This window comes from Poromitra crassiceps (assembly GCF_964638095.1).
Source record: "Poromitra crassiceps genome assembly, chromosome: 13".
NCBI lineage: Eukaryota > Metazoa > Chordata > Actinopteri > Beryciformes > Melamphaidae > Poromitra > Poromitra crassiceps.
This window is the reverse complement of record NC_139644.1, coordinates 35,656,996-35,676,049: the sequence shown is the minus strand read 5'-3', so window position 1 is coordinate 35,676,049 and position 19,054 is coordinate 35,656,996. Positions and strand designations below refer to the sequence as shown.

Below are 19,054 nucleotides of genomic sequence, written 5' to 3'. Positions count from 1 at the left end.
CGTGCGTAGCGCGCAAGATCCCTAGTGTTTATAAGACCAGGGACCATGATGGAAATAAGTGTTTACACTTTTTCATGTCATCCCTTGGATGTTGTCATTCTTTATCCAAAATAAAAATCAATCAATCAATCAATCTCTACTCCTCATTGTCTTTGGCTCATTCTCCTATAAGCAAATTAGACTGTCGACCATTAAAAAAAATGAAAAAAGAAAATGTTGCCAGATTTCATTCATAAAACAGATTACTTGTAGTTACATCCGCCTTTACTATGGCACTACATTGTATAGAAGTCATATTACATCATGCCCTTATTTATTGTGAAGTTGGCACAGTTGCACAGTTTAGACAGCAGGTGGTGGTAAAAGCACATCTTTCCATGCCCAACCAATGCTATTATGGCTGTTCAAAGTGAGGTGTGGCTGGCCTTCAGCCTGCATTAATCTTGCATAGAGGCACCTTGGTACGTTTTCATATCAAAGAGCCTAATGTTGTCCACATTAGAGCCATGGAAGGTAGAGAGATAACAGATCAACTAGGATCAAAACAGTCATTCTTCTATATTCTAATTGTGTTAACCTCTCTTCAACTAAAGGACCAGTCTAAAGAGCCCAGAGTCTGAGCCGCTTTGATGTGAATTAGTCTAATGGGTGATGGTGATGGATGGTGGAAATATGGATTGTGCGTAGCCTAGATTTTAAGTTTCTTCACTGGAGTTGTGCAAAAGAAAGAAAGAAAGATATCTATCTATCTATCTATCTATCTATCTATCTATCTATCTATCTATCTATCTATCTATCTATCTATGCATCTATGTATCTATCTATCTATATATATATGTATCTATGTATCTATGTATCTATGTATCTATGTATCTATGTATCTATCTATCTATCTATCTATCTATTTATAAATGGGAGCTGGGGCTCTGTTTGTTTCTCTGTCCCACTGTCCCCCGCACAGCGGGCGAGCCTCGGAATACACCCTTTTCAGGGTGTATCGAGCGTGCGTAGCGCATGAGATGCCTGATGCCTAGTATAACATGCTCAAAGAGAGATGATAATGTGCATGGTCTGGTCCCACCCTCATGTTCTATGCATCAAAGGTATGTCCTGTTTGTGCGTGTGACATGACAGAGATCCAGCACAGAGCCCACTAAAGGCTCAGGCTGTGGCCCAGTTTCCTGCACTGTTCTGGGACTAGTAGACCGCAGGGCAGGGGAGCACCTGCATGAAGATATATGACAAACTGGTGCGTCTGCATACAAAAGTGTTAGCTTCCAGTGCTGTGAATTCATATGCACAGAGTCAGTCTGCAGCATCCAGTCAGTCTGCATCATTCACATACACAGTCTGTCTGCATCATTCACATACACAGTCAGTCTGCATCATCCAGTCTGTCTGCTGCATTCACATACACAGTCAGTCTGCATCATCCAGTCTGTCTGCTGCATTCACATACACAGTCAGTCTGCAGCATCCAGTCTGTCTGCATCATTCACATACACAGTCAGTCTGCATCATCCAGTCTGTCTGCATCATTCACATACACAGTCTGTCTGCATCATTCACATACACAGTCAGTCTGCATCATCCAGTCTGTCTGCTGCATTCACATACACAGTCTGTCTGCATCCAGTCTGTCTGCTGCATCCAGTCAGTCTGCATCATTCACATACACAGTCTGTCTGCATCATTCACATACACAGTCAGTCTGCATCATCCAGTCTGTCTGCTGCATTCACATACACAGTCAGTCTGCATCATCCAGTCTGTCTGCATCATTCACATACACAGTCAGTCTGCAGCATCCAGTCTGTCTGCATCATTCACATACACAGTCAGTCTGCATCATCCAGTCTGTCTGCATCATTCACATACACAGTCTGTCTGCATCATTCACATACACAGTCAGTCTGCATCATCCAGTCTGTCTGCATCATTCACATACACAGTCAGTCTGCATCATCCAGTCTGTCTGCATCATTCACATACACAGTCTGTCTGCATCATTCACATACACAGTCAGTCTGCATCATTCACATACACAGACACATTTGAACATCAGGGGAAATGTATTCCATCTCACTGCAGCCTGTGATTCTGCTGAGGCTGCTCCCCCCTCATCTCCTTTTACTGCCATGCCAGCAAAACCCTCACTGCTACATACACTCTGTGTGTGTGTGTGTGTGTGTGTGTGTGTGTGTGTGTGTGTGTGTACAGTATGTGTATGAGTGATTTGTGTGCGGCCTGCACGAGTGTGTGCATCCATCCGTACTCCATAGCTGTGCGCGCAGGTGTTTATGGGGTGTGTAAGTGTGTTTCTATTATAGCTAGCTATCTTAGTGAGGACCCATTTGAGTTTTATACCTGCGATGTGAGGGCATTTTAGGAAGGTGAGGACATTTTGGCCGGTCCTCCCTTTCTCACACACCTTCAACGGCCTGTTTGAAGGTTAAGAGACTTGGTTTTAAGGGTTAGGGTAAGGGCATTTAGTTGTGATGGTGTTAATGTTAGGGGCTAGGCTAGGGAATGCATTATGTCAATGAACGTCGTCTGTGAATGTAGTGTCGTGTGTGTGTGTGTGTGTGTGTGTGTGTGTGTGTGTGTACATGTGTGCGTGTGCGTAAGTGTGCATACTGCAGGTGCATTTGTGAATGGGGCACTTGTGACGTCCATCTTCCTGCTCTGCGGCTAACTCCCACGGGTCCACTAGAGTATAGAGTTGGTGATGTCACTCAATAATTGATGATGATATCATCAGTGATGTCACTCGAGCAATTGTGATGTCAGTGAGTGATGTCATCAGTGATGTCATATGTAATGAGTCACATAAACAAACATTCTCTCAAACACTATCATTTATAATCTCTCATTTGTTTTTAGCTTCACTGAGAGAAAATGGCTTCCAGATCAGAGGAGGATCTCTGGTGTCCTGTCTGCTATGACATCTTTAAAGATCCTGTGCTCCTGTCATGTGGCCACAGCTTCTGTAAAGGCTGTCTGCAGAGCTGGTGGACAGGGAGACTCTACATGACTGTCCATTCTGTATGGATTCTTCACAGAGTCAACCACCTCCTAATTTGGCGTTGAAGAATCTAAGTGAGGCATTCTTACTGGAGAGACATCAGAGAGCTTCAGCAGGATCTGAGCTTCTCTGCAGTCTGCACTCTGAGAAACTCAAACTCTTCTGTCTGGACCATCAGCATCCAGTGTGTCTCGTCTGTCGAGATTCAGAAACACACACCATCCACAGATTCAGACCCATTGATGAAGCTGCATGGCACCACAAGGAGGAAATCCAGAAACTGGAACTGGAGCCCTTAAAGGAGAAACTGCAGCTCTGTAATAACGTTAAAGGAAACTGTGATCAAACAGCAGAACACATTAAGGTCCAGGCCCGACACACAGAGAGGCAGATGAAGGAGGAGTTTAAGAAGCTTCACCAGTTTCTACAAGATGAAGAAGAGGGCAGGATCGCTGCATTGAGGGAGGAAGAGGAGCAGAAGAGTCAGACAATGAAAGAGAAGATTCTGAGCGCAGAGAGAGAGCCGCTCTTTCAGACACAATCAGAGTCATAGAGATGGAGGAGCCCCTGCTGGAGGATCCACAGCTGGTCTCAGGAGCTCTGATAGATGAGGCCAAACACCTGGGTAACCTGAGCTTCACAGTCTGGGACAAGATGAAGGAGATGGTATCCTACACTCCTGTGATTCTGGACCCAAACACTGCCAGTACATACCTCATCCTGTCTGAAGATCTGACCAGTTTGAGACGTGGAGAGAGGCAGCACCTTCCTAGCAATCCAGAGAGGATTGACGTGGTGGCTGTCCTGGGCTCTGAGGGCTTTAACTCAGGAACTCACAGCTGGGATGTTGAGGTGGGAGACAGCACAGACTGGGTTCTGGGTGTGTTATCAGAGTCTGTCGAGAGGAAGGGGATCATAAAGTCTGGATTTTGTGAAATATATTTCATAGATGGTAAATACATTATAGGCACCCCATCAGCATGCACTTATTTCCCAGTGAAGAAGAAGCTCGAGAGGATCAGAATGAGTCTGGACTGGAACAGAGGAAAGCTGTCATTCTCTGGTCCTGATACTAACACACACACCTTCACACACACTTTCAATGACAGGATGTTTCCCATGTTTATGAGCAAAGATTGGCAACGGCCTCTGAAGATTGTACCAGTGAAGCTCTCTGTAACAGTCGAACAGCAAAGTTAGGGGGCGTGTTCCCCAACCAACATATTGAGCAGAGCACTTGAAGTGGCACTAGGGCCCAAGGCTTCTATAAGAGCGTCTGTCCATATCTCTGTCTTTCCCCACGAAAGCGAGAAAGAGGCTAGGTCACTGATGATGTCATACACTTCTAGATGGCCCGACACAATGGGAGTGGATGACATCACACTGACTGACGTTTTTGAGATTTCCGTAATGTATTTTACTCTGATACATTTCCCAGACATCATCAGTGATGTCACTTCATCGAGTGCTCATCATCAGTGATGATGTCATAGGCATTGTGACATCATCAGTGATATCATTATTGACCAAAGTCATACATAAAAGTGATGGTCACTCGAGTAATTGTGATGTCACAATGTCTATGGCATCATCAGTGATGTCACTGGAACACTCAGAATGTCATCAGTGATGGTCACTCAAGTGATGTCACTGATGATGTCACCATGACAAATGTAAATCTACAAATACACTGGAAGTGAAGTGTAGTGCGGACTCTACTTTTGTCTCACTACTGATCACTCACTGACGTCATCAGTGATTGATTGATTAACTTTATTGATCCCCAAAGGGGAAATTGTGTTGGTCACTTGCACAACATAAAAACAAATTCCACAAAGGAATATACAATAATCACATAAGAATGGGGTACATTTCCAAGAGACATAAATACATTGCACTGGAGCCGGCAAGAACGGGATAAAAAACAATATAAAAGTTAGAGTTAAAGATACACCAGGAAAAAGTAGACGAACCTAAAAGGAAGAACCTAAAAAACCTACGTATAGTCAAGTACAGAATAGATCAAACGTATGACTAAAAACCTACCTAAGGTCAAATACAGAGTGGAGTCATAAAGATTTAGAATCAGTACAAGAATAAAATCACCTGTCAGTGAGGAGCTTAACAGCTGATGGAATGAAAGATCTCCTGAAACGCTCTGTGGAGCATCTTGGCATTAAAAAACGGCCACTAAACCTACTCCGCATGCAGGCTGTCAAAGATGTCATACAGAGGATGACCTATATGATCAAGAATGGACATGAGCTTCCTCCTGGTTCTCTCCTGTACAATAGATTCGAGTGAGTCAGGGGTGATGCCTAGAATTGATCCTGCTTTTTTGACCAGCTTGTTGACTCTGTTTGTATCATCTGTGGTGATGCTGTTGCCCCAGCAAATGGCAAATGCCCCAGCAGCATGGCAAATGCTCCCTTTAAAGGAACACTCCGCCCATTTTCAACCAGCTTTGTATCATTAGAACATCAGTAGTATATCAGAAAACTGATTAACTCAAATCAACTCTCAATAACTGTCAAACTAGATGAATGATGAATAGTTTGACAGTTATTGAGAGTTGATTTGAGTTAACGAGTTATTAATTTGAGTTAGTGTGGACCAGTGATGTCACTGGTCCACACTTTAACACTCAATAACTGTCAAATTAAATGACAGACTTCAAAACCGTTTACAGTTTTCTGATATACTACTGATGTTCTAATGATACAAAGCTGGTTGAAAATGGGTGGAGTGTTCCTTTAAGGGAAGAAACAAATTTGACCCCTGTCCTCCTGGTGAGAGGGAGTGCCTCTCCTCAGCAAATTAAATGAATTCTTCACTCGCTTTGAGACAGAGGGCGTCGAGGACAACATACCTGCTTGGCGAGAGGCGAACAGTGCTGCGTTGGAGGACACACACAACACACTCATTATCAGGGAGGAGGTGGTCAAGCAAGTATTTGAGAGCACTAACATCCGGAAGAGCCCAGGGCCCGATAACATCAGTGGAAGGGTGCTGAGGTACTGCTCTGCACAACTGAGTGGGATTTTCTGCTCCCTCTTCCAACGCTCAGTGGACACCCAGGTGGTCCCGCAATTGTGGAAAACATCTACAGTGGTCCCTTTTCCTAAAGTCCCACGTCCATCCTCTCCTAATGACTACAGGCCCATTTCCCTTACCTCTCTGGTAATTAAATCCCTGGAGAAGATTATTAAAACCCACATTTACGATGAGTTCTGGACCCACTACAATTCGCTTATCGTCCTGCTAGAGGTACAGATGATGCCATTACAATGCTTTTAAACTTTCTGTACATGCATCTGGAGGGCTGTAAAACACATGCACGAGTCCTCTTTGCAGATTTCTCCTCGGCATTCAGTACCATCCACCCACTGATACTGGCTGACAGATTGAAGGAACGTTTCCACATGGACGCAAAATGAATTGCATGGATTCTGAGTTTTCTTATAGGCAGATCGCAGAGGGTAAGAGTGGGAAGTACCAGGTCAGAGGTGCGTTTCACCTCTATTGGCACACCACAGGGCAGCGTGCTGTCAACCTTTTTATATATTTTATACACAGATTGTTGTCGTAGCAGTTACCCTGGACAGTATATAATTAAATTTGCGGATGATACCGCCGGGGTCAGCCTACTGGGACACGATGAAGTTGAACACGGCCCAGTTCTAAATGACTTTGTCAAATGTTGCGAGGCCTCACATTTGACTCTGAACATAGCCAAGACTAAAGAGGTTCATTTTGATTTTAGACGAGACCCTGCACTATCCACCCCATCCATGATCAAAGGAGAGGAGATTGAGGTGGTGACAGAATATAAATACCTTGGTCTGATTATAGATCACAAATTATCTTGGGACCAATGCGTGGATGCTATCTTTAAGAAGGGCCAACAGCGCTTGTATTTCCTTAGGAAATTTAGCTTTTTTTAACGTTGATAACAAAATTCTTACTCTTTTTTATAAGTCCTTTAATGAGAGTATTCTTTGTTATTGTATTGTATGCTGGTACGGACATTCCAAAGTTACTCACAAAAATAAATTGGGAAAGATTGTTAAGATCTGTGGAAAAATCATACCCCAAGATCAGAACCAACAGAGCGAAACATTCATTTATCCCCATGTCAATCATCCAGCTAAATAAGATGTGAGTTTCAGGGAAGCTGAAGTTTTTATTTGTTTTATTGTTATCAGATATGCACTTTAAATATGCAGGGCTGCTAACACGTGCACTTTAAATATGCAGGGCTGCTAACACGTGCACTTTAATACACAGCATTATTGTGTATTTTTGTAGTATTTTTGACCACTACAGATGATTTTAATGAGTTGTGTATGTTTTTATTTTAATGTGTCTGTGTCCTCATGTACTGTGCTGTACAACAAATTGCCTCCTTGGAGGACATTAAAGTTTTCTACTACTACTACAGCACACCACAGCATAGAACAATATGCTGGCCACGATGCTCTGGTCAAACTTAACAGTGTTCTGCTGACCTCAAAGTTGCGAAGTTGTGCAATTGTGTCACTCGAGTACTCCATGATGTGTGATGGTCACTCGAGCAATTGTGACACGCCCAGAAAATCGGAAAAGTTTCTTTGCGCCCACGGGGGGAGCTAGTGGCTGCCGGAGCCCGACGGACTACACATTGACTATGAATGGAGCGGTAGGGGGGCCAATGCGAGGGGCGGATCTTGTGTGAATCCGGCCTTCTTGGTTTTAAGGGTTAGGCCAGTTGTTTTCAACCATAGGTTCGTGACCCTAAGTGGGATTGCCTGGAATTCAAATAGGGTTGCCTGTAATAAAAAAAAATAAAAAAAGGAAAAACATATATATTTATTTTACACACCACACACAATTTAATACTACCGAAGATGATTAGAGTCACATGAGATTTTTTTTTTGAAATTCTGAGTTTAAAGTGATAATCTCTAAGATTGGAGTTTTGTTCTCTTGGGTGACACCTATGGTGATGAGTGGTAATTGCAGGTGAGATCCAAACAGTGTTACATTATGTGACATTACTAATGTCACATAATGTCACTCACTATATACTGCAAAGGCTTCCATCAAAGGACAAAAATCAGAATTTTGAGATTAAAGTCAGAATTCTCAGATTAAAGTCAGAATTCTGCGAGGAAAAGAAGCATACTATGGGACATCACTGACGATGTCACTGATGACATTATCGATGGTGTAACGGAATATGAATGTCTCGGGTCCGTAGATTTTTGTGACGTCAAAGTAGGGTCACAACGCGCCAAAAAAGGTTGGGAACCCCTGAGTTAGGGTAAGGGCATTTAGTTATGAACCCCTGAGTTAGGCTAAGGGCATTTAGTTATGAACCCCTGAGTTAGGGTAAGGGCATTTAGTTATGATGGTTAATGTTAGGGGCTAGGGAATGCATTATGTCCATGAATGTCCTCTGTGGCTATAGTGGCTTGCTTGTGTGTGTGTGTGTGTGTGTGTGTGTGTGTGTGTGTGTGTGTGTGTGTGCATACACTGCAGGTGCGCTTGTGAATGGGGCACTCCCAAGCACTCTGCTCCAAAAAGTGTGTCGCAGCACGAAAGTCTCCCCTTGAAGGATGACACTGAGGGGGAGCAATTTGTCAGAAAGCGTGCGAGGCCTACTACTACTGCTCCGTTTACTACAGCCGTGCCACTTTACAGCAGCGGTCACCGGGCCCCGCCTGCCTTGCAGTTCCCCCCTTCCCCCAACAGATGGGGCAGCCGTCCTGCGTGTACTCTCCCGCCTGGCATATAGAAACTAGGTGAAAGGCAAATGGAAGGCTAGCACTACTGACAGAAGGAGGCCAGCAGAGAAGAATAGATCGCAGAATAATAGCTCACATTGATGTACAGTAGCTCCTCTCTCTATCGGCTCCAGAGTCATTTGCGTTGTGCTGAGGGCAATCTGAAAGTGTGTCTGGAGAGCTTAGGCTGAGGGTGACATGTGTCAAAAAGGCAGAATAAACACAGGTGCAAGCAAAACACTAATGAGGGTTTCCAAATTCCAATCATGGCAGTTTGAAACCCTCATTAGTGTTTTGCTTGCACCTGTGTTTACCCTGCCTTTTCGACACCAAATGGCCCCCTTGAGAAGGGCCTATTTATTGCCTTGCAAATGAAATAATGTTGAAGTTGAACGATTCATCAATTTGCTGGGGGCCCCTGGAAAACCCTCAAGGACCCCTGGTGGTCCCCAGACCCCAAGTTGAGAACCACTGTTCTAGACCAGTGTTTCCCAAACTATATGGGTCAGGACCGAAATTTGGGGCGCGGACCCGTGGGGGTTGGGTCGTCAACTGGTCGTCATGGCAACTCATCATTTTTGTGAGTTTGGGTCCCAGGGAGACACGGGGAGTATATTTTGGGTCCCAAGATGAAAAAGGTTGGGAACCCCTGTTCTAGACCAAGGGTCCCCCCGACCCCCACTATCCCCGGTGGTGTGTGCACTTTGTGCATTTTGTAAACAAAAACAATTATGGTTAAAAATGTGCTCTTTGTAATAGTTTTTTCAATTGCATTTCACACATTTTGTAGTTCACATATTCTTTAGGCTCATTTCACACATTCTGGAAATCATCTCCCGCGACCCCCCTGGGGGTCCCCCGACCCCCACTTTGGGAACCACTGTTCCGGACGACGAAACAGACGGGAGGTTCTGAACAGGAGGGAATGAGCTGATTTCATAATATCTGTTGGAACTTCCGCCAAAAGAGGGCGACACCATAGCCTCTCCCCAACCCAACCCGCTACAACCACCTCCTGTTATGAAGAAGAGATGAATAGAAAGAGGGAGAGAGAGAGAGAGAGAGAGAGAGAGAGAGAGAGAGAGAGAGAGAGAGAGAGTGAGTGAGCCTGTGACTGTGTGACAGAGGCGTCAAGAGGTGTTGAGGCCCCCTGGGCATTCAGTATCTTTTCTTGTGGTTTAAATGGCCTTGACACATCACCCCCCCCCCCCCCTTCCCTCCCTCCTTCCTCTCATTTTTATGACCCAGACCACAGCCCCCCCCCTCCCCCATCTCTGCACCCCCTCCATCAACACACACGCACACACACACACACACACACACGTCTCCTTCCTGCTCTCTCTCTCTCTCTCTGTGTGGTGTTGACATCACTGTGCTGCAGCGCCTGTGCCTCTCCTCAGCAGCAGATGGCTGTTGCATCACGGCTGTGGCGAGGCTCGGACGGTGTTTCTCTTCTAGAGAAACCCCGCGGCTGCTCAGATCTCTAACCGCACGCCTCACACCAAAATGACACACAAATGTCTGCCGTGCACATAGGCTACGCATGCAAGGCCCGCGTGCATTGCAAGCAAGCCTCTATGGCTTGTGCACGACATGCACAGGCAGCAGTGGTGGATCGTGGCAGTGATTCTCAATCGTTCTCATATCAAGGAGACTCATTGAGTTCACATCAGGGCCACGGACCCCCATTTGATGAGATTCTGTCCCTTGATCCCAAATCGGAGCACATTTTGTCTCTAATGGTGTTCACTTCTTGTCACTTCTTCACTGGAACGTCCTCCGGGGCCCCCGGTGGTCCCCGGACGGACCCCACGTTGGGGAACCACTGGATTGGGGGATCGCTTTGGTTTTGGCTCCCTGTCTGTCCCTGCCTTTGGCTCTATCACATGGTTGTATTCAGACGAAAGCTGCTTTTCTCCTGATTTAATTCCACTTTAATGCTAACTTCATTCAAATCACTGGGCTTGGCTATGGCTGCCTGGCTTAATTCATAAAATGTGTTATTGTATTTGCTATATATAGCGATGGCGGCCCAGCAACGACTACATTCATACATTATGTATCACATTGGAAACACTGACGCACACACAAAGCCTCCAAATATGGCCGGCCCCCTTCATTAAAATTGGTCATGCTGAAAGCAGAAGTGACACCATCATTTGACCATTATAATCATGGAAAAAGATGGTCATTTACAAACCGACAGAAAGTGTCTGGAATGTGTGTTTTTGTTGTTGTTGCATGTATGGATCCGCTTCACATTCAATTCGTCCGATTTGCTCTGTTTGTATGGCTGACTTTCTGTGTGCCTGTATGCCAGGGTGTGTGTGTGTGTGTGTGTGCGTGCAGCCGGCCTGTTCAACCCCCAGCAGAAAGCGCCCCACCCCCTGCAAACCAGTCTCTGTTGATTGACGGGTGCCTCATGAGAGATGTGTGTGTGTGTGAGGGGGGCAGTGAGAAATGTTGATGTCAGTCATCTGGTGTGTGTGTGTGTGTGTGCACGCGACTAGCCTTCCTTATAAGCAATCCAAATCATGTTGTGGATTTGTCTTGCTGCAATGCAGTAGCATTTGTGTAGTGCAATAACCACAGAGTGCTTGTAGCATGAGATAAGGTGTGATGAATGCTTTGGCCCTGTGGGTATAATGTGGGTGTGTTGTGTGTGTGTGCCTGCCTGGGGGTTTGGAGGCGGGTCACCTGTAAATGTGGGTGTGTTGTGTGTGCAGTGTTGGGCAAGTTACGTTCAAAATGTAATATACTACATATTACTAGTTACTTTTATTTTGAATAAGTCACTTTACAATATTACTGTCTGTGTAGAGTAACTTGTTACTTATTACACTACTTTTGCATTACTTTCACCAAAATAACAGCAGTAGCAGAGTGACATCGCCGCCCCGGAACCATCCCGAAAAAGAATTTAAACCGTCTTGAAGTCAGTGTAAATCATCCAAAATTCGAAATGTTATCCTTTTCCTTTGTTATTGTCATCTATAGTATTTATTCGCATAAAAACACACACACTTTGATTAGGAAATAATTGTATCTTTCTTTAAATATGTGCTTTGATAAAAAAAAAAAAAAAAAAAGTAACTCAATTTGTAACTTGTGTTACTTGACAAAGTAACTAGTATAATATAACTGAAATCCTATTGGTAATAAGTTATATTGCTGAGTTACTGCTAAAAGTAATATATTACATGTAATATGTTACTTTTGTAATGAATTACCCCCAACACTGGTTGTGTGTGCCTGTGTATTCCTGGGGGTTGGAGGGGGGTCACCTGAAATTATCTGTAGTCTTTTCAGGTGATTTATTGTTGGCAGCCTCTCATTTGGCCATTCATGTAGTCATCAGCTATTATAGAAAATAAATGGAACGCATGGTCATACATTGATGTGATATTATAATACAAACTATTGACTATAGAGGGATCAACTGCAGGACTCTTTTCCTGTGTGTTGTTGAAGGTGAAGTGCTTATGGAGGACGTCTTTCTGTGTTTATTTATTTATGTCTTTATTTTGCAGGGGAGGCAGTGAACCCAGGCCTATAGCTGAATTAATCATTGCTGTCTCCACGCTCCGTCCCCCGTGGGTTAATGCAGCCGGACGCGGCACGCCCCGCCCCCCCCCGCCCGGAGAAAACCAGATCGTCTGGCCACCAAATCAAACACGCCCCCCGCCCGGAGAAAAGCAGATCGTCTGGCCACCAAATCAAATCTTACCTGATCCTTCAACCCATAGGACAGAATTAGCCCAAACCCCCAACAATGACGGTTTCTGTGAGATATGGAGACAAATGTGAGAGGTAAAAAAAAGAAAAGAAAAAAAGAAAGAGAAAAGGCTATAAATACCCTAAATGAGAATGAAGAACAAAGTGTAATTCAGGGTAACTTCCCACACCTGATTAAAAATCTAATTTAAGGACTTCGCAAGGCCTTTCCAGACCCAACAAGGACCCAACACGGCATACTTTGAGACACGGATCAAGGTTAATTACTGTTGGGTTAATTACTGTTACAACACTGAGATTTTTTTTACAATAAGCAGGCTTTATAGAAGCTCACAGACAACGATTACAGAGAGGTTTGAATGTCTGACTCTGAACACTTCTCAACTTTGCTGTGTTAAACCTATTTTCATGAAACATGTGATCATATGACTCTAATTCATTTGCATTTCACCTCAGACAAGACAGGACACTGCTTTCAAGTCTCAACTGTACCTAGATTTGCTAGAAAAATGAACATTTCAGTTTTTCACCAACTACAGTAGGGCACTGCTAGATGATGTCACTATAGCTTGACTATACAGTAATTATACTATACCTATATATTTTTATTTGAATGTTTTGATGAATCAAAACAACCACAATCCAAGTCAGAAACACAACAGCGTATGCTATGAGCCTGTTAGAATTCCAAATCCTTACTAGTAGCAACACTTAACTAGCCTGTCCTCCACTACAGTACTCTACTGTACAGTCAACCTAGTGACATCAGTGCCCTAGTTGGCGAAAAGCTGAAATGTTGTTCATCTTTCTATGTAAATGTCAGACTTGAAAGCAGTGTCCTGTCTTGTCTAAGGTGAAATGCAAATGATGTAGAAATGTTCCATGTCCCTAAAAATATATCAAAATGAAAGAACTTCAATTTCTATTCTTGCATAAAATCTATAATTTCAAGCACTTCCCATGTGTATTTATGTCTATTTTCAAAAACTTTGAAGGCATTGACCCCCCCCCCCCCCCCCCCCCGACCCCTGGGAACCCTGCATGTTGTCTGGCTTATCTTTGGTCCAAAGAGCAAAAACAATCTGGGTGGATGATGTTGCTTGCCTGGTGGAATGTAAAGTTGTTATTATATTGACTCAGCCGCAAGAGGAGTGGCTTTTTCAGCCATAAATCATCGTTTTGTTTTTACAGTTTTTACAGTACTTTTCCACTGCAGCCATGCGTAAACGGCGAGGTCGGAGTTCGGGCTTTTAGTTGGACCATCCTCAAAGAACCCAGTTGGTGTATATAGGCTATAAAAAGACATAATCTACCAAACCAAATGGTCCCATCTGCTCCTGCTGTAACGAACCCCTATGAGAAGTAACAGAGAAAGAAAACAAGACAGTAGTGGTCTGTTAGTATACAGTTTGACCACATAGGTGAGGACCTGTACAAAATACGTCAATTAACTCTAATTGCCTGCTGTTGTTTAAGTGAAAAGTGCAAGAAGGAGTTTGAATGACCATTTAGCCCTTATTGGTTTTGGCAAAGAGTTGCCTCACAGCAGAACTCGTCCCCGGCAGTTCAGGCTGGCTGTGGCCTCAGATAGATATTCATAATAAATATTATTTTGATGAATGGCTGCACTTGTAAAAGAGGTTTTAATCTCAGTGTGACTTCATAGCGTTAGTTAAATAAAGGTTAATCAACAATTATGCTATAATAATTTAGAATAGGTCACCACTGCCAGAGCGTGATAAATGAGGGTAACCAATCATAGTAAAATTCGTATAATCTAAAGTTACACTATCAGAGTGAAATTAAACCCGTGCATAAAATCTCCTATGTGCGTAAAACCAATGCGTAAAGTGCTGTTCATAATTCACAGACTGTTTCCAAATGACAACATTGATAGGTTTGTGGTCTTCTGTTCTGTATGTTGAAGCTCAACACCAAATGATTTGGTCACAGCCAAGCTGAAACCTGGAGGATCTCAGCCTCTGCCCCACAACACCCCGGAGCCTACACAGAATACCCACCTCAAGCTGCCTGTAGAATAGATAAACCCCCCATGAATGCCCGCCGTGCCATTTGACAAGGAAAACAATCAGAAGATGAAACCGTCTCCTGCTTGGAGTGTGAAAAGAAAGCAACAATAGGGCCCTAATCTGAAGGCATTGTCTGAATTCCCAGTCGGAGCAGAGAACAAAGGCTGGCTTGGTCCCCAGGCTCGGACAGCCAGCCGGGCGGGACATCGCTGTGATCTCCGCCTGGCTCTTCCCTCCCCGGGTCCCGTCAGAGGTGACAGCGGGCAGACAGCTCAGCGCTGCGGGGTGAGCGCTGCTGCTGTGCGGCCTCCCTCGTCTCTCCGCTCCGCTCGGTGCTTGGTCCGAATTGGTTACCGTGCGGCCACCGAGGGCACTGCGACCTCACCCAAACAAACGACTCAGTAAATACCGATATCGGGCCCATTGTCCCGGTTCGGCGAGCGTTGCTGCCAGTATGGGTCCGCCGCGGTTGTTTCAGATGGTCTCGACCACTGACCTAAAAAATACTCGACGTCGCGTTTTGCTCTCTGTTGCGCTGCCTCTACCACAGGGGGCGCCTTGAAACAGCCTCACTCAAAGAAGGAGGAGGGGCGGGGCGGCGTGTGAAGGGGTAACATGGGCAGCTTGAAACCGCTTCAGATTTTTTTATCAACTTTTTTTTTGTTGCCACACTGAAACCCAGAGCGGTTTACTTCAAACGAAACTTATGGATACTATGAGGGACATTACTGTGCGAGGCGAGGCATGGAGGTAAACTCAGAGCCCAGTTCACACCACAGATCGACCCCCACCCCTCTTTTGTAGGCTATTCTGCATAATGGCACTGAATGAGTACCTTTTCTCCTCTTCTGATGCAAATCTGCGTGTCCCACTGCAGATGGGGACATCCAGAGTTTCTTCACCTATGTAGCAATTTGCATAACGAAAGCCAGGCGGGCCCTTCTGTCATTGGTGAAAAAGAGTATTTTTATGTGTGGGAACGGGCATGGAACGGTCAAGCTGTAGGACATTGTTTTTAGGGCACTCACGCCTGATAAAACAGGTCTGCAGCAGAATCCGCAGGCCCAGCGGAGCGGTGAGTGATGACAAGATAGAGGTTAAACTGGTTGTACTGGAGCCAGGCTGAGGCTAGATTCTGCACAATGAGTGTGGCTACATGTGAAGGTCCAAGGACTGTGTTGGGTGGTGGTGGCATTCCCAATACGGCTTGCTATTTCTAACCTACTTTAATAATAGGCCACAGTTTGGCCTGAATACGTCCAGATAGGCCATATTGCAGCTCTAATTGAATTCAATTTCAATTAGAGGCCATTATTAATTAGGACAGGGATTAATAATCAGGACTAGTCAGAGTCCCTACTCCCCTCTGAGCCAGTTTAGATAAGAAATTGCGCCCCCCCCGATCGAGTGTACTTGATCTTTGATTTTAATGAATGGGGAGGATATTGGTTGGCCCTAATTCATTTTTTGGAAGGGAAGAGAGATTTGGGGAGAGGGGGTGGAACCGTTAATGTATATAATCATTTATATAATTTATAATAGTGGCAAATACTGCTGAAGAAAGGTGAAGTAACGACGTCTTGGGGGGGGGGAGTCCTCTTTCGGAGTACCTCCCCCCCCCAACAACACACCATCCTCCACCCTTCTTAAAAAAAAAAAAAAAAATCCCACTGCTTGTTTTGATCAGTCAGTCTTGAAGGAAGAGGGGACCTTGAAACAGGCTCAACCTCCTTGGTCCATAATTGGTTTTATGGAACTGGCGAGCGGCCAAAGTGTTTACACGGGGTTGATTGACACGCCGCAGCGGCCAATCGAAGAGGGCCGTGCTAGAGCGTACTGGGCTGGGGGCGGGGCGGTGGACGAGGGGGGCGGGGCTTGTAAAACAATGCTGTGTTTCATTGCTGAGGAGTTTACGGACGAGACGAGAGGGGGCTAGCTTCCCCCCCCAGTTCCCCCCCAGTTTACCTCGGACCAGCCTGGAATGGACTCCTCCAGCTCTCCCACAGACGGATTTTGAGGGTCCTTTGCATGTTTTTCTCCCCTGCTCAGATTTCCCCATTCAAGTAAGAGGTCGACATGTTGTTTGTTTTTTTGTCTAAAGTGACACTGTGCTCCGTAGATGTTAAAAAAAAAACATAGTGTAGAGATGCGAAAATGCGAAAATGGCGCGGATCTTAATGCATATAGCCTTCTGGGTGGTTTGTTTTGGTCATACAAAAAGCTACTTTCAGGGACATTTCCTCCGAGAAAGTTACAATGTGTCGTTATGGAAGCGAGAAAAAGTTTGAAACGTGGCTGATCGCGGCTTCTCTGCTGCTTAACGTTTCATTACCGCATGGACCTCAACCGAAGCGATGTACGTTACTGTGGCACACCAGAACGCCTGGGAAAATAGCATTATGTGTGGTGTGTTTTAACAAAAAAAAAGCGTTATTGTGATTTCTAAACGAGCCATTCTTCAGATCCCGCCCGCCTGGATATCACGAGTCATGGCTGTGATGTGTTTGCTTGTAACGTTTGAAGGTGAATTCGACTTTCGACCTGTTTTAACGGTTTTAACTGAAATACGATGACGTTACATTGGTTGAACTATTGTGTTATTTCGAGCCGTGTCCAACATGATCCAGAATTATCTTTTAGGTTCGATCTCATGAGCCAACGTCGATTTTTTTTTATCTCGTTTACTTGGACGGGATTAAAGTCGAAATTGCTTGTTGTTGTGGCGATTAAAGTAACTTTATTATATTTTTGCGTTGTGTAATGTCACAACCGTCGACCGAGAAAATTGGTGGTTTTAACAAGTGCCCTCCAAAAATGATTAAAATAGACCTTTACGCATCCAAGACAACGCATTACTCGCTCGGGTGGTTGAGCACGATTAAAACGGAATTATCCGGCGATATGTTGTAAATACACACTACCAGTTTAATACCAATCTAAACTCGGGTGTGGGTGGTAAACCGTCGATATATCTGGTATAAAAGGATCGAGGTTATAGTTTTTAAACAGCGGAATGAAGTGTTTCTCCGGGCTGGGTTTTGATTTCTTTCCATAGGCAGCACCCATGTCCATTTGCGAAGTAGCCGAGACTAAATCCGCATCAGTCGGCAACAAAACACCGCTCACCCCGCTGATTAATGATGCAGCCTTTTGCAACCTTATTTATTTTTAACCCGTTTGAAATTTATATTTGATGCGGCTCAGGTATTTGTGGTGTATTGGTTTACATAGGGACTCGGGCACATAGCCTACATTGCTGGTTTACGGTTTAGGGAAACAGCTGGGTAATCGGAAAAGACAGAATAGGTTATTAAAATTTGACGATCCGTGTTTCCACTGGAGTGCATTTCGCTGGCCAGCCGGGGCAGAGCTGCTAGCGGGCGGCCTCTGCTGCTTGTGTTGCCCGGGGAGAGCGGCTGCTGGCTCGGTATGCAGTGGGAGTGGAGAGAGCTGCTCGCCCGCTTCAACATTAGATAACAGTATTGTAGGTTTAATTTATAGCTACATCAAGACCTACAAATAGGACACGCCGGTGTTAACAGCAAGGTGGCCGTTTTTTTTGCGACTAGCAAATATGTAACGTTTAGTTTTGAAGTGGTTTTCCAAACTGCGTCACTGCTCGTACGGGCCGCCCGTTCACTGCAAAGAGCCGAAATAGCTAAAACTACCAGTTCAATCTGCTCCAGTAGACCTCTGATTCTGTGTCAAGCGATTATTTCCCCCATTTGTTGTATTTTTATAGGTCACAGGATGGATGAGAAGGACCCCGAGTCGCCTGGAAAACTAAAGACATTATTATAGCCAACATTGGCTTTTTCGGAATATCCGAACGGACAATTTCTTTTCCCAACTTTCCCCGCTGTGGATAATGGATGGCCGAGATTTTGGACCTCCCCGATCCGTCCACGTACCACCTCCGTTGTTGGCGGGGCTCGCAATGGAGTCTCACCGACTCGGAGCAGCAGCTGCAGCCGGGAGGATCCCTCCCTCGCCCGGCCACCTGGGCGCGAGTCATCCGCCGCCTCTCCACTCCGGAAAATTCTTGCCATCGGCAATTAACCTACATCCACACCACAGTAAGTCTACTACATTATATCATGTGAGCGTTCAAGGTACACGCAGCACTTAAATTATCAAATAAAATATCTTGAAATAACGCTGCGCAAAAATGCGCACTGTTTATTCCTGTCCGAATGCGGTCATCGCTTGGATCCCGCTACGGTGCTGGGTGGGAAATAGATTCGTGGAGAGGAGAGGTGTGGCTGTTAAAAAGCTGGGAGAAGTTACACATTTGAAAATATGGCATCGCTATTATATAACACCCACAGCCCTTCCAATGGGTAATGCAATGGCAGAAAATCCCGTGGCAACGTGTGACACACAGCTAAAGTAAAGGGGCTGTGCTGTGGTGTGCTGTTGTTGCAGCAGTAGTGATCAGGTCACAGCTAAAGGGGCTGTGGTTGTGTGCTGTTGTTGCAGCAGTAGTGAGCAGGTCAGGG

General features: G+C 45.0%; 1 protein-coding gene and 1 pseudogene across 2 annotated transcripts in view; both read left to right on the top strand.

Annotated features, from left to right (window-relative positions):
• Nucleotides 1–2,898: 2,898 nt before the first annotated feature.
• Nucleotides 2,899–14,844, top strand: LOC310788522 (nuclear factor 7, ovary-like; annotated as a pseudogene). The gene is made up of 3 exons: nucleotides 2,899–3,945; nucleotides 14,453–14,558; nucleotides 14,701–14,844. The product of its transcript is annotated as a nuclear factor 7, ovary-like (transcript).
• Nucleotides 14,845–16,491: 1,647 nt separating this feature from the next.
• Nucleotides 16,492–19,054, top strand: part of tnrc18 (trinucleotide repeat containing 18) — a gene marked incomplete at its 3' end in the record, with an annotated part of 78,907 nt that continues 76,344 nt past the window's right edge. Inside the window, 2 exon segments of the mRNA XM_083650251.1 lie at nucleotides 16,492–16,618; nucleotides 18,298–18,631. Coding sequence (XP_083506377.1) covers nucleotides 18,424–18,631 — 208 coding nt within the window. The 5' untranslated portion in view covers nucleotides 16,492–16,618; nucleotides 18,298–18,423.